We start from the raw sequence: 23,505 nt of genomic DNA on the forward strand, positions 1-23,505 counted from the left end.
ATGATACCTTATCTTCAGAGTATGATAAGCATGTCCAGGACAGTAATCTTACATTAGTATTATTTGCGGCAGTATTAAAGCATATTCTGTCTAAATAAATTTACTTCTGTGGTGTTATGGTTGGTGTTTATTCACCACGTTTGTCTTCAGTTCAGTATAGCACTCTAACACTATATACAGCTGATGCTTAGTGCCACAGTCAATGGCAAAAACCAGCAGGGTGCTTCTCGGCTTTTTAGGTCAGGCCCTTGGCAATATGAGGGCAACACTGGCCATAACCTGTCCCTGTGGCCTTGATGCCTTCATCCAGGCTCCTTTTTGCCTGGGGAAAGGCAAGAGAGGGCTCTGAAGGGAGAGACAGCTGGCAGGTAGAGGGCAGATGAGCTTTCCCAGGCACTAGTATGCACTGGGGCTGAGTTTCTTTCCCTTTGGCATGGGTTTTATGGCAACCCCTGTGATTTAGGCTGAGGGACAGGGGAGTGCAACTGTCTCGCTCTGAATTGCCATGTTTTCAAAAGCTGGCTGGAAATGGGGAAGGGCATTTCCTGGCCATCCTTTGGCTTGCCTTGAGGAGGCAGGGCAGGCTTGGCCAGAGAAGTGCTTCTCATGTGATTTCTGTGGGATTGCGCAGAGGTTGAGGAGGGATTTTGCATGGATACTCTTCCATTTTGGCTGAATGGTTTTAAAGAAAAACAAACACCAAGACAATGTTAAAAAAGAAAAAAATGCTGTAAAATTAGACTATGTTCTGTGATTGTCTGTCAGCTACTAGTTGTGTACATTTCCTGCAAACTGATTTAATTTCAGCCTGTATTTGTCATTCAGATGATGCACATTAGAGCTTTGCATTTCTGATGACTTTGCAGGTCTGATGGCTATATTATTAAAAGACCAAATCCAAGATTAATGTTTTTTTCCTGCCCTGCAGTGGTTGTAAATTTTAAGACTTCATTTTAAAGCAATATTAGAAGAAAAATCAAATTAAAGATGTTAAATTGTATGTTGCCAAACTTCTTATTTTACTTCACATTTTTTTCTAAAAAGAAATGAATATTTTTAGTGTTTTGGTTTTTCTTTTTCTTTTTTTTTTTTTTGAGCAGTTTCATTCATTTTTCATATCTACAATGTAGATTTGTGTTTCTGGAAGTATTAACTTTTTCCTTGTAGTTAACTAACAGCAATTTTGTATCTTAATTAAAACCTACTTCTTGTATTTTTTGCTTCTTAGGATGAAGTGGCTCATACACTTACAGAAAGCAGAGTATTGAAAAACACCAGACATCCTTTTTTAACAGTAAGTATTAGGAACTAAATGTTACGTGCCATTAAGAGCTTAAATAGGTATTTTGTACATGTTGGATATTCCAGTATGGACATAACTTACAGACAGACTTTGAAGTCTTCCTCATGAGATGTGTAATGGTTTTGTACTTATTTAACTGTTCAGAAATAAAGTTTCTAATAAATTTATAATGCTTAAATGTACTGAAAACACATTTAGGTGTAGAATGTAACTGTTCAGAAATTTTTATATATGAACACTTTTTTATTAAAAGTGATTTTACATATTAGACCTGGCAGTTATCTTTATAAAGAAAACTTCATCTATAGAGATTTCAGTAAAAATGAAATAAGAATTAGTTCAGCAGAAACAACCCATGGAGCAACAAAATTTAACCACTGCTATTTCAATGTCTGTCTTCACTCGGTTAATATTTAATAAAAAATTCTGAAAGGAAGATGAGAATTTTGATATGCATGACAAAGTACTTCTGTAGAAGTAATTATTAATCTTGTTCTTTGAGAACATATTAGAAAATCTTTTCATTGATTTCAAAAGATTGAATTATTGTAAGGTGGGGAAAAAATGTATTTTTTTCCATTAAAAAAAATGAATGCATAACATGGAAACTTCCTTATGTAGAAAAATAAAACCATTATAAAGCAAAGGACTTCATTTTCATTCCTTGGCCAAAATATTCTTGGACTCAGTCAGTGAGTTCTTCAGAAGTTTCTTAGAGTGTAAAGATAAGCAGAAGTAGGCGTAATTCTACTCAAGTCATGCAGGGATGTCAGTGCAGGTGTATCTTTATATCTTTCTGATTTAATAAAACAACTATTTTAAGTTACGTGAGCTGCGTTATGATTTTGTTTTGCTACAGTTCTTAATTTTTAGGCCATATCTGCATCTGTAGATTCTTTGGTATCATTTTTTTTCCCCAGCAAAATGGAATCAGTATTGAAAAGTTAATCTTCTGGTTGAGAAGATAAAATTAAATTTTATTGAAATGCAAGAAACCAGGTTAATACAAATTGATAATTGTTTTGTTTTTGCTGTTTTCTTTGCAAGTCCTTGAAATATTCCTTCCAGACAAAGGATCGTTTGTGTTTTGTGATGGAGTATGTTAATGGAGGAGAGGTAAGTTTAAAAAAGATTGTACTAGTGATAGTAGTGCTGTCACTGGGTTACACTTTAAAGGGCATAATTTATCTCTGTTTTCTTGCTTTCTTTTATCTTTGAACTGTTTGTTGGGTCTTTTTTTTGCAATATTTTTTGACTGTTTTATGGAAAGAAAGAAAAGTTGACTTTTTTCTAGACTATGATACACTTCTCCAATCTTGAAAAATTAGGCTATTATTTTTTGAAAGATAATTTCATGGAAGGGTGATAAGCACAAATCCTTTGTTTTATTGTTTGTTTTTTATTTTCTTCCTTCAAGTACTTACAGCATATTCTAGCACAACGTCTTTATAAGCCACTGTGAAGAAGCTGAAGTAGTCTTGCTTTTGTCCTAATGTGAAATACATGCCCTCTTCTTTGCTATATCCATTGCAAATACCTAGGAGAAAAGAATGGGACGTTTGTATTTTTCTTTACTTCCTTCCTCTTTGCTTGCTGTGCCCTCTGGAAATTTAAGCATAGGTGCAAAACTTTTTATAGTGTTGTAAGCCTTTGCTGTCCTCCAGCTCTTCACTGAAGTGTGGAGTATAAAGAGCTATACCAGTCAAGTGGAATTAAACGTAATTACAGTGTAGGAAGAAAGCTTTCTTCTGCCTTTTGAGGGTCTATACCTCATTACAGTGTGAGCCAGGGGGAAGTTGATACTTTGTATGCTGTTTACTGCCTGGTAGCATTAAAGGACTAAGTGTTTTCCCTTTGCTTTTTTGATTAGAAAACTATTTCTACGTTGAGGAACTGTTGCCATGACATGATGTCATGTTTTGCATGATCTTTTTGCTGTGTTCTGCTACAATAAAACTGTCTTCCACTATAATCTTCATGCCTGATCACCTCAGGGGTGCCAGTTCTGCATTCCCTGCTCTGGCAATTTCTGGGCCTAGTCTGAGGCTCATTTTCATTTTAAGTCATTTATGGTCACCCTATACCATTGAACATGGTGGTACAGGGTTCTCATATAAGAGAATGGCTTAACTTTATATTTATTAATCCTACTCAAATAATGAAGCAACTTTGGCTGGTGGAGTTATACGCAGAATTTCCTTCAGTGGTAATGCTATAACAGCCTTCTTTTGAATACTCATCTGGCATATTTGGCTTTAAACTTACATCAGAAATATTAAGTCAGTGCTATTTACAATGAGTTCTAAGAATGGTTCCTTCTAAACTAGCTAATTCTTCTGAGTCTTCTCTGTACAGGGCCATTTTGTAATCTCATACTTTGAAGGTATGCGTTTAACATTGACCTGCTGTTTAGGTTTAGATGCTTGCTTTCTTGAAAGCTGCCTATCTGTCCTATGTGAATGCAGAAGAGAATCCACTAGGAACATTTTTGACTCCTTTATTATAGTTGAATATATTCTAATAATCTGTTTTGATTAAGCATATATCTCACATCTCCTTCTGTGTTTGGTGGTGTGCCTTTGTGGCAACTGCTGCAAACATGTTTCTTGCTCATAACCTGCTTTTGCCCATTGGGATTTCAATGATTGTAATATACTTTGCCAAGAATGGCTTACTTTTTCTTCCAGCTGTGATGCTGTTGTTTGTTACTGTTTCTGGTGTTCTTTCTGATGGTTGCCTAGTTCAGTTAAGCTAAGCACAGATTTTCACCCTAATGGGAAATAAAGCCCTTTATTCAGCCACAGTTTTCCTTGAAGAAGCACTTTTGATTTATTAAGTACTTCTTTTGTATGATCTGGAATGATCATAAAAGAAAGGACAAAGTGCCCTTTTTAATAAGAAAATACTTAGTTTTACCAGATTTCCATGTGGATTTCAGACTTAAGTCACTGTCTGCTAGGAAATTCAATTTCTATTTGTAAAAATAGTCTTGTTAAATCAGAGTAAGTCATACTAGATTTAGCTAGCATTTTAGCTGTTCAGAAGCCTATCTCCTCTACTGTGCACAGACTTTTGTCTTCTGTTGTTTTCCTCTACTGCTCTCTGTCTGTTTTAGTAGTTTCTAACTATTGAAGAAGTTGAAAATGTAACTTTTAATTATGTCTTTCCAGTAGGAAATTGTCTGTAACAGTACCATGTTGCTTTTGTTTCTCTCCAGAACTGTGCTAAAATTCAGTTGTGTTTCTGTTCAAATTTCCTTTAGATTAAAGTTCACTTCTTAATTAACTGTGCCTTAGTCAATGGCTTGGGAATTTTCTTGGATTATATCTTTCAGGAGTGAGTTACCCAGACAGTCCTCTGAACGAAAAGTTCTTGAAATTTCTATCAGTATCCTTGACTCTGATCCAGGTGACAGCAAGATAATGCCACAATTCAGAGTTCTGCCCTATTACAGTACTAAAAAAAATGTAGTCAGTACTAGGAATCTTCAGTTCCTCTTCCTCTGATTAGGAAAGAAAACAGTAAAAGGAGTCCCTGAATTTCATTGTGAAGGAAAAGAAATTGTATTAAAAATATTCTAAATAAGAATCTCTATGTTAACTAAAAATCTAGAACCCTGTTAAATTTGGTAACAATTCATCTTACCATTACATTTCCTGCCTAACATCTAAGCAGTTAGACTCAGTTAAAAAGGCAGGCCTTTATGAAGAGAAAATAACTGCTTCAATTTTACTGGCCTATGTGTGTGCTTTTTATTACAGTGTACAAAATATAAATGTGCCTAATTTTCTTTTAATTTCACTTTTAAAATAGTATTTTCTGTAGTTATATTTATAAAAGCAAGATATTAGAAGATTTTTTTAAGTAGATTATTCAGACAGAAACATTGAGTGCATTTGATTATAATGGCAGCTTTTATAGTACATCTTCTGTTGCTTAGGGACACAGTCTTTAAATCTTTATTATGGACTGAAATGTTAACTTTTTTGGTAGTGTTTAACAGTGTCTATTGATCATAAATTATGCTATAGTATAGTGCATGAATGCTGCTTCTGGCATTATGCTGATTTCTTTACATGTTCGTTACGAAGGAATTACATTAAAGCAGCACCAAGACATTGATATTTCATTTTTTTTCATTTCATTTTTCATGCACAAAGTCGTATAAACTATGGTATAAAAAAACCATACTAAGAATGGCTCTAGTGTTGGGGAATATTTTCAGAGTGTATGTTTCCTATTTTTTATTTCTTGAATTTTGTATTAAAGGATGGACTATAGGAGAGAAATCTATCACTCACATTACTCTGCAGAATACACTGATTCAGTTGATTAGTAAGTTGATTAACTTTCATGCTTTGCACTTTCAACATAATTTAAACTTCTATACTTTGTAACTAACTTAATTGGTAATTATCTGAGTAATAAAATTAGACACTAAAATTTGTTCAGATGATTGCTCTACACCAGAATTCTGAATCTGTTCTACTTGGCATTTATTTTCTGCAGCTCTTAGTTCAATTCATTAGGTGAGAGAGAACCAAATGTTTTGGTGTAATTGAACAAGTGCTATTACAGTCTAGAAAAAAAGGATGATTTACAACCTACCTAATGAAAAATAACTGAATATCATTGCAGGCTTTGCTATTTTTATCAGTATTGTCCTGTTTTCTTTTCCTGAACTCTTCATAACAGAGAGTGTTTTCTTTGGCCTGATGTTCGTACTGTACAGAACAAGGGCCCTATATTTCTCTGGCCGTAGAATTTGCTTAGAAGTGCTATATATAAGAAATAATAAACAAATTTAGCATCTTTAACAAAGTTTTAAATATCATGGTTGTTGCTGCTCTACCAAAAAAATATAAGGTATGTTTAACTGCAGAGCTGTGCAAACCCAGTGTGCAATAGCAAGAGCCAGTCGTACAACATTGAACATGCTCAGTAGGTCATTAACGTGTAGGAGTTGAATATATTGATTCGTGCAAGGTTGGATCTTACATGTATTTGGAATTCTTGACTCTGCAGTTGAGTATGCTTTTATATTTGACTTTTGTTATTATTTGTAAAGATTTTTTCATTATCATTTCCTATTAGGGGAGAAAAAGTACCATGGCAAAATTGTTCAGTTTTTAAATACAGACGTGGCAGGAAATTTATAGCTACAATCCTCACTGTAACTATAGCACCCTCATGTATGCCATCATAAAATTATGTGCAAAATGGCTTTCTTTGTGCCAAAGCTATTTCTATTGCAATTGTGACTCTCTCTCCTGTTTAATAACTGCAAATCAATAAATAGTGCAAATGCTGGAAGCTTTTTTATAACCCACCATCAGATTTCTTCTTTTCCTTCCCAGACATAGTAAATCCAGACTTCATGTTATGTCAGTTGTGAGTAGAGTCTTGTGGCCTAATTATTCTGAAATAATAAACTAAATGATTAGCTGAAAATGCTGCTGTAACTTCATGGAATTAGATTTTTCTATTACAATTTTCAAATTTGCTTTAGCATCTTTAACATATACCCCGTTGTACGAATTTACATTTTAACTTGCATTTTTATATTTAACTATACTTTCTTCATTGAACACTGGCATATATGGTTTGATAACTGTTCTAGGTGCTAAAGTAGTATGAGGAATGCTTGTGACAAGTAACTGTTTTAAAATGATAATGTTTTACTTACAGAATAGTTCGTATTTGCCATCAGACATTCTGCCCACTCTACTGGCTAGGGAAGTAAGGCCCAGATTCCTGCTGTTTCACACATGGTTAGTCACAGCTAGTGGGTGCAGACATCAGACTGCAAGTACGTGTCTTAAAGTGTTTTCTTCAAGGTCTCTGATTCACAGAAGAATCTACTTTGAACATTTGTTTGCTTATGCCAACAGGTTGTGTGCATGGGAAGCAGAGGTTGATCCACCACAGTCTGTAGGGGAGCTTTGACTTTGGTTTTGTATGGTGTACTAGCTGCAGTCTGAGGGTACAGTGGCTACAGTGGGAACAGCTGTGCAATTCCGGTGAACAAATAGCTCAGGAAGAGTAACTTGGCTCTCCACTCAGGAGGAGCACCCTAACTGACTTTCATCTACTTAATCTGCTTTTTGCTTGAAAATTGTTTCTTTCTGAGCCAAGACAAAGTTGAAAAAATGCCAGTTTTGTTTGCTTTTGTTTGTTCTTGTTGTTTTTAAATATGTAAGTGAAGTGCTTAATTTCCTTATCAGTTGCATGTGTTGGCTTCCTCAGTTACTGGTGAAAGGGGATTTGAAGCTTTTAATACATTCTGGACACACTGGTTAGAATTCTTCCTTGAGCTTAGGAGTTCTATTTGTATGTAACATTAAAATAAACTGACCCAGGGACTCACAGTCTCTTGGCAAATCCAGAACCATTGCTAGTTTTTTAACTGGTCTTTATTTTTCAACATAGTCACTACCAATAGCTATGCATTTTCACTAGCAGTGAAGAAGAACCTGCATGTTATGCTTATAAAAATGTGCACCAGCGGAGGCGACCCACTGTTTCACAGGTGCTGTAATGGCATCATTGTTGGGAAAATGTTGCTCATGCAGTCTGTCTTTCGTCAGCCCAAACAGATGGAAGTCAGAAGGCTCCATATCCAGACTATACAGTGTGTATGGTAGGGCAGACAAAACTGAAAGTATGCTAGGTGTCACAGTGTAGTGATCAACGTTGATGGTTTGTCCAGGATGGACAATGCAGAAGGATCACCTCTTTCCTATCACAAAAGATGCTGCACAAGACTTTACCTGTGGGGGGCTGCATCTTGAACTTTTTCCTCAGTGTGGAATTCACATCACCACTCCTGCTGCCAGTTGGCTGCCAGTTTGACTCCAGCTCAGAGTGGTGACCCAGCATCTCATCATTGGTAATGATGCAGTCACCTTCAGCCTTGTATTGGTTTAATAGGTCCTGACAAACTTGCATATAGTGTTTTTTCTGTACCTGTGTGAGCATTCATGGGACCCACCTTGTGCAAGCTTTATGATTTTCCACTGTTGCCACCATTGTTTCCAGTGCATTGAAGCTGATGTTCAGCTTGGTATACAGTTCCGTGGTTGTGATCCACTGATTTACACGGATGAGCTGATTAAGATGCTCTTCATTTTGTGGTGCAGCAGAATGTGGATTGACTTTCATATTACTGTCACCACCCACCTCCTCCCTGTGCTCATATCCACTGTCTGGTCTCCATAAATGTTCAACAAGCGTCAGTGAATGTCAATTGATGCAATTTTTTTTCGCATGGAGGAATTCAATTCCACACCTGTGTTTCCTACGTACTTCCTGTGTCAGATGACAATTTGTCAGATTGCCCCTCTTCTGTCATCTGTCACACAGCAACAAAATGTAATGGGTTATTGTCAGGAAAGGTCAGTCTCTACTGCCATACCTCCAACATCCACCTCTGACTTCACGGGTCAGCATAATAAAGCAGGAGACATTACTTTCACAGCAGACCTTACAGGACTGAGTTTTTAATTGGATTTTGAAAAGACTATACATTGAAAATAACTGCAGCAATTTCTGTATTCTTCTTTGCCATCTGAACAGTGTACGCTTCCTATGGGTGAAAAGTACATGGTGGTTATGACAGATAAGGCATATGATTGGATTTTGGGTTGCGGTGTCTTGGCGTCTTTTTTTTTTTTTTTTAAACCTGCCTTGCTTTTTTGGAATTCTCAACTGTCTGATATATTGAGCCTTTAAATTAAAAACAAACAAACAGACAACACTCTGTATTTAATGTGTAAAATGATATTTTCTGTATTTATGTTTTGTTGATTATTAGCTTTTGTGGTAAACACAAAACCATCGTAACTTGAAGGATGGTCTGAAGACCTGTTTGGCCTTAAGTAGATAACTGAAGCATATTTACTAATATTTATTTAAAGAGTTTTCCAAGCATTCTTAACATATTAAATAAAACTATCAATTTAGAGTGGCTTTGAATTATATAGCCAAATTCTGTGTATGTGTATGTGTTTTGCTTTGGTTCTGTGGGTGATTTTTTATCTGATAAGACACTGATAACCCTGCAGAACTCTAGCTTCACCTTATTCGTTTCATTGCAGATGAAATTTTTGGCTGTACATAATGATTAATATTTTTCTCTGAAAGATTTCAGTTAAAGAATTGTCTGCAAATTAGTGTTAATAATGAAGTACTGAAAAAGAGATTAAAAAATAAGGAAACTTTGCAAAGAGATAAAGGAAAAGAGAAAAATGCATAGATTCCTTTCTGTAAGCCCTAAGCAGCTCTCTGTTTGCTTTTTCTAATGACTGTAATATCATTAGCATTATGAATTTGCTGTTTGTGTAAAATGCCAGCTCACCTGTTCAGAGTCTCCTCACGAACTGGAAGTCTTTCCAGTGCAAAGAGGAGTTACTAACTTACTGAAAACTGAAGGTGGAACCAGCCTCTAGGTGTTTTAATGATGTTTCTCAGTGGCTTAAAATAAAAATATGAGGAAGTGGTGGAGGGAGAAGTGCAGAATGCTTCTGCTGTGTACTTTTTTTTTTCCTCTGGTAACTGAAGGTTAAATGAGTAGCAAACAGAATGCCTTAAACAAGATTGGTATATTGATTAAAACGCTGATTTAACAGCTCGCTTTCTCCCTTTGGAAACCTGGAAAAGATAAGCCAGCTGCTGTCTAAGAGTGCTGAGTGTCCACTGAGAGTATACTATCTATCATCACAATATGGTGATGAGAGGTGTTTTATGTTTGTGTTAATTTCCCCCACTAAATCAGTAATTATTACAATCCTGTCCCTGCTGTTTACCCCGCAGCTGTTTTTCCATTTGTCGAGAGAGCGGGTGTTCTCAGAGGACCGCACACGCTTCTATGGTGCAGAAATTGTCTCAGCTCTGGACTATCTGCATTCTGGGAAGATTGTGTACCGTGATCTCAAGGTAAAAAAAAAAGGGAAAAAAGAAAAAAAAGTAATCAAAATTTTTGTTTTTGCAGTGACTGTTGGGAGAAACACAAAGTAATTATAAAGTTGCAATATTTAGAGTTAATGGAGAAAAAGTCTGGGTTCACAGCATGAAGTTCTCTGTTTGCTGAAGGAACCAGTCTGACACAGTAATCTATAGGTACATTGCTCAAAAAAGTGTTCCTTAATGATTCTAGTTGAAGGAGATTTAAACCTCCAATCCTTTTTATTTCCCCCTTTTAACTACAACTTCGCTCATATTTCCAGACAAATCTTAAATAGTTAGTGTCTCCAAATGGAGGGAAATGGAGAATTGGGAAAATGTGATGGTATTCTGCATATTTCACCAAAGAAATATGTTCTTCTATGTTTTGAAAACATGTTAAATAATTTAGAATATCTTAATAGAAGAATTTCAGCCTTAATTTTTTCTTTCATATACTGGGAAAAATAGATAACGCTGGAATGCAGTTTGTCTTAGATTGGCTTTTGTATCCAGTTGTGTTACCCGCTGTATTGCCTTAAGCTCCTTTTAAGTTGTGCTGAAGATACTCTGTGATGCAGTGTGGGCATATTCTTCGGAATATTATCCTGCTTTCAACTGGAACTTCTTCAAACTTACATGGAAGGAACCCCAAATTTCTATGATGAGATCATTTTGGTTTTGTGAAAAGCCCAAATTTTTTACACTGTCACTTTATTTGTGTGTAGCTGTGGAGTGCTCTCTTGTGCAGGAACTGAAGAGAAGAAAGCTGTGGTAGGCAAGTTTTGCTTGGGGCAAAAGAATTCGTAGCAGAATCTGTTTTAATAACGTGGAATACTATGACATATTGCAAATACATGCAATTGTCTTGTTGAGAAATGATACATCACAGTTTTTTGTAAAAATTTAAAAAATTGATGTAGTGCAGCAGCCTATCCTGTTCAGAAGTACTAAGGGAATGTTTTTTTTCCTCAACACACAGTTAGAAAATCTAATGTTGGATAAAGATGGGCATATAAAGATTACAGATTTTGGACTTTGCAAAGAAGGAATCACAGATGCAGCAACTATGAAAACATTCTGTGGTACTCCAGAATACCTGGCACCTGAGGTATGATCTAGAATATACTCTTGTAACGTGGTATAAAATGTTTACTTTTCATTTAATTTTAGACTGCAGTGTTTGTATGATGAACACTGTTCATTGTGGTTAAGAATTGACAGTCTGCCTCATTAATGCTATACAGCTGTAGTTTAGAATTCTGTATGCTACTGCTCTTGCTTTTTAGTGATTCTGTGTATAATGATGCTATGCTTTTTAGTGTTTAATAACACCTTTAACATGTATTTTCCTTCTCATGTTTGCCTTTCTCTGATAAAGCTTTTATCTTTCAATAATTTCTTCCGAAATAATCTTCAGTCTCTCTGTCACTTGGAACATATGATTCTACTTAACTGAGATGTGTAACTAAATTTGTGTAGTTTTCCTGGACAGGAGGGAGAAACTGAGTTTGCTGGGTTTTATCTGAACTCTCCGGATGCAGGGAGTTGAAATTTTAGACATTTCTGCTGAGCCGTTGAGTGTATCAACCTCAGAACTGGCTGAGGTAGGCAGCAAGAGCTAGCTTTCTTCTGAATGAATGTATGTTGAAATGCCACCCCAGAATATTCAGCTCTGTCTTTACAGGTAGCCACTACTCAGTGTCAACACACTTCCTGAGAACTGCCAAAAAGATGGACATAAGAATGTTGTTTTGGTTCCCTTCACAACTCTGATTTGGCCGCTGTGGAATCTACTGTGTAAACTCAAGTCAGTCAAATGGTCTGCTCCAATATCAGTGAGGACTGATACTGGAGGAAATCTGTCATTGATTCTTACAGAGAGAGAGAGAAAGAAAAAAAAAAGAAAAAAAAAAAAGAAAAAAAAAAAGAGCCAGGGAAGTGCACAAGTGCACTCAACATTGGGTTTTTGTCCTACTTGGCTTCAGTCAGTAGTACTGGCTGTGATGCCTCTCTGCCAGCGTTCCCAAATGCAACTCTGATACTAACATGAGAGAGAGCATTATTTCGTAATGGAAGGATCCTGCATTAGCTAGTATTTCCATTTTTGCCTGTATTCAGGAATCATGAATTGATATGTTAACACACACTTGATACTGAGACAACTTTCAGGCAACTGAAAGGACTTTACAGTATCACAGAATCACAGTGGTGGGAAGAGTATTCAAGAGATCATCGAGTCCAACTTCCCTGCTAAAGCAGGTACCCTACAATAGGTCATGCAGGTAGGCATCCAGGTTGGTTTTGAATATCTCCATAGAAGACTCCACCACCTGTCTGGGCAACTTGCTCCAGTGCTCCGTCTGTACCCTTACTGTAAAGAAGTTAATGTGCATGTTAGTATGGAACTTCCTGTGTTCAAGTTTTATGTCCTTCAGCCCTGCTTTTCTTTCCAAGACATGTACATCAAAGGATCCTCCACCTCTTGCAGCTGTTCAGTACCACCAGCAAAATTCTGTTCAAATTGTTTTCTGAAGAAGAATGTGCATTAGTTTAAAGGAAGGGGATAAAGAGGCTCTGATTCAGCATGGCTCTTCACCCTCCTACCCTCTTGGGAGTATTGAATTCTGAGCAGCAGCAGCAGCAGCAGCAAGCGCTAGAGCCTATTTGTGCGAGCTGGTTAGATTGCCTTTGATTTCTCATTCTGAACCTTACAATTAAGGGATGTCTAGGAAACTGGTAGACATCACCTTCAGGATAGTGGTGGCTGTGAGATGTGAGGATGGTCAGGTTTGAGTGTTTGAGACTTCTGACTTTGACATTTTTTTCATATTTATTGCAGGGGCACTCAGCATTTACCTGCATTTAAGGATTCCAGAGCTATTCTTAGCCAATTCTAAATCTTTTGGCTGCTTAGATGATGTTGTTCTTCCACCTGTTTGGCTTGGTATACTGGCCCATTTTTCTTGTGTTCTGTACTCAGAATCTGTTGCAGTCATAGAAGAGCACAAAGGATGATACTATCATCTCTGCACAGACTACAGTTGTCGTTGCTACCTCTTACTCTCTTGTTGTCTTATTGTCAGCAGTCCTGGAAACATTCTAAGTGCAGATACCTGTTTACTTGCTTTCATCTACTTCTCAATATATCAGTTTTGGAAACATTACTTCTCTTCCATCAAACCTGGCAATGGATCGTCCTGAATTTTAGACACTTTCCACAAGTTACTTGATCCAATTTGCCTTTCTGTTCTTTAGCTGTCCCACTCTTCTTCACCTCCCATTATATTTTTGGAGACCTACACTGTATAAACTTATCTGGAGTGAAACTGACCCCTCAATAACCCTGGCACAGAACTCACTCCCTTTTACCTCAAAGATAAAGGTTTTAGAGCCAGCAACTTAGACAAAATTTAAGTTACTGAGATAGCAAGAGAAGACTTAACGTCTTTATCTACAAGTTCTAATTTAAAAGGATTGTGTTAGTAGTAGATGAATGCTATTAGGAAAAAAATACCCAGCCTTTCCTTCAGTATTCTCTGTTGTTACAGTAGTGTTTGATCACATGAAACCATTGTGTCTATTTTCATACCTGGGACAGTTGACTGACACAGGAAAACAGGGTGCTCCAATATTTTCATGTGTTTGTGACAGGGAATGAACATGCAAAACTCACTTCATGTAGTTCAGATCACAGAAGTCATTACCAGATGGCAAAGACTTACGGACTTTTGTCTAATTGCAGATCATGAGAACTTAATGTTACAGCTGGACTTCAATTGTTTTACCATTGCTTTTCTAAACAGTGTCACATCCTTAATGAAGAAAAAGAGAAAACTGAAAAAGTGCTTGCACTTGTAAATACACATGTGAGATATTTAAAAGCAGTTTGGATTTTAATAGTTTGCAGCACACTGTCAGGGGTCAGAGACATACTAATAAGGATACACATCTCTATAATCTACTTTCTTTAGCAGAATATTTAAGAAATGAAGCTACTTGGGCAAAGAAATAAAATTTCCTTTAGCTCAGACTATATATTTATGAGGGTAATTTCTTATATGACATTACACTTTTCTGACTCTGCATTTCAGTTCTAGTTCTTATGAGATGGCATTTCTTCAAGAAGAGTAGTCTTTTATTTAAAGATATTACAGCAAGGCCACTGCAATATCGTTTATGCAGTTTACTGCCACTTATGACAATAAATAAAACCAGAATGGATTCATAACTTTGTTGATAGGCATGAGAAGATTTGCATGTTTTATTATTTACCAGTGCAGATGAAAGAAATGTTATGCTATATGTTACACAATGCTTGTTTGGCCCCTTTTTTTTTTTCCTTTTTTTTTCAAGTCTTTTAAAAAGGAGGGTGAGAGAGATCATCTGTAATTAATTATTTCCCCAAGATTTACCTTAAAGAAACAAAGGGTTAAAGTCTTTTTATTAAGAAGTAACACTCTTCCTTCGTACTTGGCTTAATTTCTTATTTTTACCTTTTACTTTTGGGGAACACTATGGCTTTGATGTGTGAATGACCTAAAATCTAGAACTTGGCTGTTGGAGGTCAGTGGCTGAATTTCAGCAAGGGAGAAGCATGGTGCCCCACACTCCTGACACTGTCCAAGTCTGATTTGTCACAGCAAGAAACTTTTCCCATGCACTACAGGAACTGAACTTGAATTTTTCTGGAATGTTGTAGTGCATATAGGTTATAAAATGCTGTAGTAGAGGCAGCTATACATTTGGCTATACACTGGTGCAGCTGTGCATTTATTTCATTCTTATAGTGCTTGCTTCTATTGGCTCAAGATATTTACCAAAGGTAGTCTGATAAGTTTTTGGACTGATAATATGGTGGTCTGCCACATAACTTGTTTGATGTGAGTTGAATCTAGTGCACAGAGGGAACACTAGGAAACAATCTATGAGTAGAATGAAAATCAGTGTTTTAATTTTTTGCAGGCATCATAGGAGAGCAGTGTTTTAAAGGAATACTTCAATGCAGATAAAAGTAGCAATAAGAATGTACCTGAGGAGCTCCTTCAGGCGTGGGGAAAAGCGTGAAGGTGCTTGTTTGCAGAGAATCTGATGAAACGAGAGGGCTGGGTCCTCTGGGTGGACATGCTGTGCAACAGAAAAAAATGAAGTTGCGTAGTTAATATAGTCAAAGCCACTTTTTTTTTTCTTTTTAAATTGACAGAGAGGTGTATTTCAGTAAGGTAAAGATGAGAGTAATGAGAAAGGTTAATGAGAGAAAAAAGGAATTCAGAAAATGAATCTGATTTTTTCCTGGGTAGATTAAGGTGCCAGAAGACACAGCTTAGAGATGAGAGGTTCTCCTTATGTGGTTGGAGTAGGAAAGCAAACCTGAGCTGAACAAAAGACAATGATGTTATTTTGTTAATTTTCCTTTAACAGAAAGTAATAAAGTGTTTTGCAGAGATGGAAGGCAGTAGAAATTGATGATTGAATTAATATAGAGAGGAGCTAGGCGCAAAGTTGTTGGTTTAGGAACATAGAGGTACTGAAGGAAGGAATTACTTTTGTTATGGCTTGTGTCTGTTTATCTCCTTTTCCTTCACATTTTATTTGAATTTGAAGATAATTGAGGCACCTAAGTGAATTGCTTTTTGAAATTCTATATGGCTTTTATATAAGTGACAGGTATGCGCCATTGTTTTCCAAGTCTAGAACTATTGGACAGTACAAGTAAATAGGGAAGAAGAGAATTTGGGGAAAGTGACATATGTTAAGGTAAAACAGCTGTTAAGATGTTGCTAGATGACAGCTGCATTTGCAAGGCTGTAAGAACAGTAGGAACTGTAGGAGTTGGAACAATACTGCTAGGAGAAATGTGAAAAAGAGACTTTATTTTGTCCTCTGTCTTCCATCATTCTTTACAGAGCAAGTTGTCATTTGTATTTGGTTGCTTCTGGTGAGCAGCCTTCTAACTGGTGGCATTTTGGCTTTCTCAGAGGTAGGGGATGATTTCACTTGGTACTGGGATTCTTTTTATTGATTCTTTTTTCAAGAGAGACCAGAAAGACAGTACACCAAGTTGCCTATATTAGTCAAATGTATTTTAAGACCTGAAGCCTGTAGTGCTATCTCTAACAAGACAAAAAAAATTTCACGTATTTAATTTTTGTAGAGTGAAGGTAAGGTTTAATTGGAGGCTGGGAGGTACATTTGTTTCTCTAGCTTCATACCTTTTTTGGTTCTTTTTATATTAAAGCTTGATTAGGAAGGACATTTACAAGCAGAAATGGATTGTGTGCTGAAGTGTGATAGAGCTCTAGAAATAGGCACCTCCATCCTCTGGCTCTTGTGCCTCAATAGCAATTTCCAATTACTTTGCACCTAGAAGCAGTATCTGCTGTGTTGCAAAGAATGGATTGCATTTCCATGCATTTCTACTCTCGTTTGAGTTTCTTGCTTGTAATTATGGGAGTCCTTTATTCCCTGTCCTCTGGCAGTGTAGAGTGAAGACACAGGCTGTGACTGTCCAGAAGCAGACTTCTTGTAGCATCTTATCCTATGCCTCAGGCAACATTGTGCAGACAGACTCAGTCAAGATGGATGTGTGAACTCGTGTGGATATATTTCTGGGTTTTGTTCCTGTCTTTGAATATAATCTTTTTAGTGCTGAGCTAATTATGTAGTCTCAGTTTTACTGTTAGAGTACCTGATCAACTTTCCAACTGTAAAACAGTTTGAAAATCAAATGTAGCTTACATGCAAGACCCAACAAAATTAGAAGTGTTAAGTACGTTTTGGCAGTTCACTTTTATTATGCCCAGTCCTCAAATGTACCAGCAGACAATCATCTGAATGTTAGTTATTTTTCACATGCTTATGTGATCACACAAAAAGTACATGCTAAAAAGAAGCAGATGGTGACAGATGGGGAAGGTTGAATAAGGTGGTTTTGGAAACCTAGAAAAATGCACTTCTGCAATAGTGTAAAAATAAAAATTCTTTGATCGCCAAGTTAGAATGAACAAAATAGAGTACCCCCCATCTTTCCCTCTCTCCCCCCAACAAAAATGGCAAAAAAAAAACCCATGACAACACCCTCAAAATTTGTGATAGAAAGAAACGGAACCTATGAGTGTTCAATGTAAATTTAGGAAAGTATATTGTTGTTTTGTATAAGGGTTGTTTTGTCTAAGGATGGAACATAAATTTTTATCAGCCAGAGACTTGAAAAGGTGGAAATTTATGTTTTGTCTGATTTTTAAAACAATGTATTCAAATCAACTGTTTTCCATACTCAAGAGAGTGCTGTTGGAAGAGTTGTTCTGTAACATCATATATTTGTAGTGTTGTGTATACGTAAGCATGTAATAATTTTCTTGGGGTAGGTGTACAACTAGAGCTACTTTGTAATGGGCAGAATTACCTCTTTATCATACAGACAGATATAAAGCTGAGAAAGTAGAGAAGATATAATCAACAACAATAAAAAAAAATCATTGTTTTCTTTGTGGATCACACAGATTTGTTTATTGCCTTTCATTAGTTTAAAGGGGTTTTATCATAAATATCTTTCTGTCCTGCAGAAAGGAGGTCCTTCTAAAAATATTTCTGTTGATAAGATGTATTTTACTCCATAAATTAAGATGTATTTGATAAATATTTTAATTGCCATTTTCTACCAGTGCTGAAGCCATAAATATTTTTTATTTTGATGTTTGTTTTCATCTACAGCGTGAGACACTGCTTCATAGTGGTGGAGAACACCTTACTTTTGGTTGTAAGCTTTTGTTTAAAACCCCAAACTCTCAACTTCTCATAACCAGTACTCATTTTTCTTAAAATACATTTAGTTTGCTTAGTACCAGAACACTGTAGTTATGTTATTGTATTCTGCTTCACTAATTTTCTTTTGGCTTCAAAAGGATAGTTCAAGTTTATTTACTCTCTGTTTACCAAGATACTTCATGCAAAATGTGCTTCTTATTAGAGACACAATAGAATTTTTTCTACCTGTGGAACCGTGTCTCAGTGTTGGAGTGTGCTCTTGAACAGCTGTCTGTTGTACATTTGGCTGTGTTTTATTTCTGGGTGAAGACCAGTGGGGAGTGGAAGGAGAAAGAGCATCTATGCCTGAAAATATTTTCTCTTCTGATTTGTGTGACTTTTACAGTAGGGAATTTTCTCCTTACAGTAGAATCCCAAATAATTTTTATGTTGAAAGAAAATGGACGTGCAATTTTTTTTTAATCTTGAGATGCTAGTACCTCAAACGTGATCTTTTTTTCTCATTTGTTATCACTTAATACACTGTAGTGTGCCACAGTGTCATCTTACACACCTAAGTCATCAAAAACCTAGTGATTTCAGTTGGAGCATTTTTGTCAGCTTGGCATTGCCAGCAGAGCCCTGGGGTGAATGCGATGGAATGTGGACAAGGGAAGGTATCCAGAACATTTGCAAGCAGCAGCATCAGGATCAAAAAATGGGGGTATGAAAGCATCACTTAGTTATGCATACAGAAGAGCTGCTGCAGCAACAGATAAATTAGCACAAGAGGTGGACATTCTCCTGAAACCAGATAACCAGTGACGTAACATGAATTTGAATTGTTGTGCAATCTGGTTAATCTCACCATGCACAAAAGCTAATTGTCCACATGCACTATCAGACTTCTCAAGGAGAAAGATGTAACAAATATGCAAAAATAATAAAACAAACAGAAGACTAGAAAGCAAAGTAGCTCAGCATTACCTAAAAATAAACCATTGTATTCAAACCAGAACTGTAAAGCAGAGTGCAGTTTTCTAATAAAAAACAATTATTGTTTAAAGCAAGAAAGTATGACAATTCTTATGAAGTCTCTCAATAGCACACTTGACATTTTTTTCAATAATTTTCATTTAATCAATACAAACATTATTTCCATCTCAGCATAAGCCTTCAGTTTTTCTGAGAGCAATGAACAATAAACAGAAGCTGAATAAACGCTGTTTACTGTGGGTAAAAAATCAGAGCGCTTTCATCAAGAATGACAAGCAACCAGAAAAAAATTATCACAATATTGTCATTATTTGTTATTTCTTACATCTTGCATTTTATGCTAATGCATATTGTGGAGTGTACTGCCAGTACAGTGGTAATAGATATGAGGACGTCTGCAGATTCTCTTATGATGGTACCTAAATGTGTATCATATTTGGCAAACATACCTTTACGTAGGAAGAATTTTTTAACATTTGGGATGACTGTTTCTGTAAAGAAATGTTTATAACCTTAGTTTGTTAGTTTTAGGCCATAAACTTTGCTTCAGTACCTACCGCAATCAATAGAAAGTTTTAGCAGATACACTTTTCAACTTTTGTTGAATATGTGGATGAATATTTGTTAGCAGACCAACAACTGTAGCAATAAAAATGTGTGAAGGGTTACCAGAAATGCTTAGGTAACATATATTCCACCTGAACCGTAAAGTTAATTGAAAACAGTTTTTTCCCCTTAAATTAACAGTACATTGGTGTATCCAAGTTCTCAGTTTTCTATCACAACATAGGTGTGCAGACAGTTTGTTTAGATGTTTAAATCTTTTCCCATCTGTTCTGACAAAATTATTGATTGAGTAAGCTATTTGTTTTTAATGTCCTATCGTAGAGCCTGTATATAGTGTATTAAGAGTAACCAAAACCAGGTCAAAAATGTTATTGGTTTTCCAGTGAGTTGCCTTGGTTATCTAGCACAAAGTACCTGATAGTTAGATAGTGTTATTTTAAAGATAAAACCCAGTACTGACAACCATTTGTAGAAGATCAGTAGTGAATTGTACTAAGCCTTTCATTCACACAGTTATTCCTGTATTTGTCTACATTTTTAGAGTCCAGAAGTTACAGCGATGAATTAATTCTTAGTGATCTGTGGGAAGTCTATTTCCTGTTTGTGTAAATTTCTCCTGTGCAACCAAAAACCTTCCAGAGGACATCATTACATACATTTTGTTTCAAGAAAATTCAGAAAAAAATTGAACTAAGAGATTTTCTGTGTTCAGTCTGTGGCCAGGGCAGTCACACCTTGTCTAGTGTTATGTGATTATTGACATATCGGAGAATCCTGGTTTCACTGACATAAAGGGGAAATGCATGATTGACTTCAGATGGTCATAGGTTTTACCTATTATGTAGACTGCTACCCTTCAAAAGATTTTCTCAGAATCATGTAAAAGCATGGCTTGTGCTTGTGTCAGATTTGACTTATAGCCTGTTGCCTTAGTTTCTGCTCCAAACTTCTGTAAATGAGTTTACAGATGTATCTCAAGTTGCAGCAGCAGAGAAAACTTAAGCTACTGAAGATGTAAAGAGAATATGTGTTTTCACTAAGTTTTACCATTAACTAGATGGGCATGCAATTCTGTGGATTGTGTATTAGTGTAGATTTCTGTTTTAGCTTATAACATAAAGATGAGAGCTGTGCTTTGTTCCATCTGAGCACAATATAAATGAAATTTCTTAAGTAAATAAATAGTTTTCCCTTAGCAGAAACTATAGTGTTGTCTGGTACCTCTAAAACATCCATGAAAGCACAAAAATGCCTGCATGTGGGAAGAGGTGCATGACTAATGTTTCTTGGTTTTTAGAAAGTCTGTATGTTACTTAACATCTTGCATTTTTATCTAAAACTAGAAGTATACAAATCTTAGTAGCACTTCTGAAGATTTTTTAAAAAAGCATTCATATAAATGCAGACTCTTATTGCAGCTGTCCACTTATTGCAGCTGTACGTTTTAGAGCAGCATCAATGCCCATAACAATGATATGGTTTCAGTGCAGTGATTAGTTTTCACCCACTTTGGAGCACTTTTGTAGTGCCAGAGTACTCTAGAGAAATACAGGTTGAGAAGAGAATTGGGTCCTTCATCTTCCCATTAGGTGTGAGGATGGCTATTGCAGCTCTCTGCATGCTCAGGAGTAACAGTGAGAGTCCACACAGCTCCTGTGATGAGGACTGTAGGCATTTCTTTCTGTGGTAGGGGGTGTTTGACACCACCTACACTGGGCTTCCAAATGCTGCTTCCTCGTGTGCTGCTGTAGCAGTGTGGGGACTCAGGTCCCAAGGTGACTTACAAATAGCCCAGGGTAAATCTTTTCTTTCCGATGTAGTGTGTTGCAAAACTTTGACATGGCAAGTGAAAAATATGGGAGCATGTGTCAGGTCAGTACTGCCTCTGGAAGAACCAGAACTGGAGCCTGAAACACGAAGGGAGTGAGATACATTCAAGTAGTAAAAATGAGATAAATTCCTGGGTTTTATTTCCCATGATCTATGGTATCATCCATTCTTAAAACCATGGAAGAATAGAAACCACAGATTACTTTAAATGCACACAATTTTTTTTTCTGTGAATGCATAATGCACAATTTTATTCCATTTCTATTAAAATAAATGGAGCTGCTTTTTTCTTTCTTGACGCTGTTTTCAGGCTGCTTTCCTTTTGCCTAAACGAAACCCTTCTGATGCTCTTGCTTGTCTGGCTGGCTGTAAACCAGGTATTTAAACAAAAATAAAGAGTTGCCAGTTTTGCCAGCTGGGGATGAGAACCCGGCTGGTGATATGCGGGTTCAGGAGGCAGTTAATCCAGCTTTTATGCTTTTTTATGATTTTATGTAAAAAGAGGTTAAAAATCACATTTGGCTCTTTCTTTGTACCACTGTTTTGTTGCTGTTGTGGGAATGCAGCAAAAGGTTGCTCATACTTTTTATTATTATTAGGTAAAGCCCTGCATAAATTAGGTAAAACCCCAGATCTGGTTTGTTTTAGCTGTTGGGCATGTGATTTGCCTCACTCAGAGAATGAAATGCTTTATATTCCCATTGCGTGCTTTTGTAAGTCACATGTGCAAGCCACACCTCAGCTCACTTGTAAAAAGCTCCACCACTGCCTCACAATTTTTTGTATTTCACTAGCTTCTAAAGAAAAGAATAACTAATGGTACAAATAGGAGAAATGATAACAATGCTAAAACATGTATTAGAAAAACACATAATGCTTTTATTCTGTGGCAGAAGAAATGGTGATTTAAAGACAAGTGCCGCAGATTTCATATACAGTTTTTCAGCAAATAGCTTACGGTGTGCTGAAACTCATAAAGTGTTTAATTAATTTTAAAATGCTGGAATTATTTTAGTTGCTTTTGTCACGTGTACTTACTCAGATAATTTGTTGTGTTTTACACTTTCCAAAATTTCACCCTCTATTTGGAAATATCAATGATGTAACGAATCTGTGTGTTTTGGCATGGTTGTAAATAGTATGTGTTAATGTGTTAATATTTATGATTTTTTAATCTTATATACACAAGAGGGATTTGTAATACATTTCTTTCCATTGCATTCCTACTACTAATCCTTAAAGATAGTGAAAATTAGGAATATGAATGCATTAATTACTGTGGGAACATCATTGCCATACTGTATTTTGCTTCTGCTACTAACATGTACCAGGCACTTAGGAGCAGGATTGGATTTACTGGGGAAGAAAAAGGAGAGGCAGATAAACAAGCTGTGCACTCTCACAGGGACTTCCCATTGTCATGCACGTGTCCTTGTAGGACATGGAGCAGTCATGGCCGCTCAGTGTCCCAGATGGGTGCAGGCTGTGTCTGCCATTGCTTCAGAGGAAATTGCTGGAAGTCTTCTTATGCTTTTTTGACAGTCACAAGATAATCTGCTTAGGGAAAAAGTTTATACCTTATCTGCTAGAGGTTGCCTATTCCTTAAAGCCTGAAGGCATTACTAGATGTCACCAGGCTTTCCCTGGCGTGTATCTAGATGACTGTTCCTGTGTGTCTGCTTCCTATTAGAGTCTGGGTGAGTGCTTGGCATTTTTGTTTGCATGTGACAGTGACTTGTAAAAGGTATTTTGTTCTCTACAGGTTAATATATATGTATTTTTAAATCAGTTGTATGTGTATTCTGTCTTTCAGAAACTGCCTTTTAATGATACAAAAACGATGGAGAATTCTTTAGGACTTTATAAATAGAGTCCAACTATTTTAGTTTCATTTATTTGGACTTTCTTACTGTTTATTATTTAAGTCTAATTTCTTGTTTTAAATTTTTTTGCCTTTATATTACTGTACCTTTATTCAGCACATGTTGGCAACTGAAGCACATGCAGTGCCTTCTATGTTAGCATTTATTAACTTCTAATTTTTACAACCTTTTTGGTGCAAGGATATGATCTCCTTATAACGCACAGAAATCTGAATTATATACCCATGCAGTAGCCTTTAG

General features: G+C 36.3%; 1 protein-coding gene across 3 annotated transcripts in view; it reads left to right on the top strand.

The window, feature by feature from the left end:
• The window catches only part of AKT3 (AKT serine/threonine kinase 3), a 147,716-nt gene that overhangs the window by 105,287 nt on the left and 18,924 nt on the right, over positions 1-23,505 (top strand). For all 3 annotated transcript variants that reach the window (XR_016464172.1, XM_031592720.2, XM_090135356.1), the window contains exons 7-10: positions 1,229-1,294; positions 2,351-2,419; positions 10,115-10,237; positions 11,226-11,354. Coding sequence is in view for 2 of the 3 variants with exons in the window: in XM_031592720.2 (XP_031448580.1) it covers positions 1,229-1,294; positions 2,351-2,419; positions 10,115-10,237; positions 11,226-11,354 (387 nt within the window). In the remaining variant the exon portion in view is untranslated. The remainder of the gene's footprint in view (positions 1-1,228; positions 1,295-2,350; positions 2,420-10,114; positions 10,238-11,225; positions 11,355-23,505) is intronic.

The sequence above is a fragment of the Phasianus colchicus genome, chromosome 2 (assembly GCF_987193195.1).
Source record: "Phasianus colchicus chromosome 2, bPhaCol1.hap1.1, whole genome shotgun sequence".
NCBI classification, from domain to species: Eukaryota; Metazoa; Chordata; class Aves; order Galliformes; family Phasianidae; genus Phasianus; species Phasianus colchicus.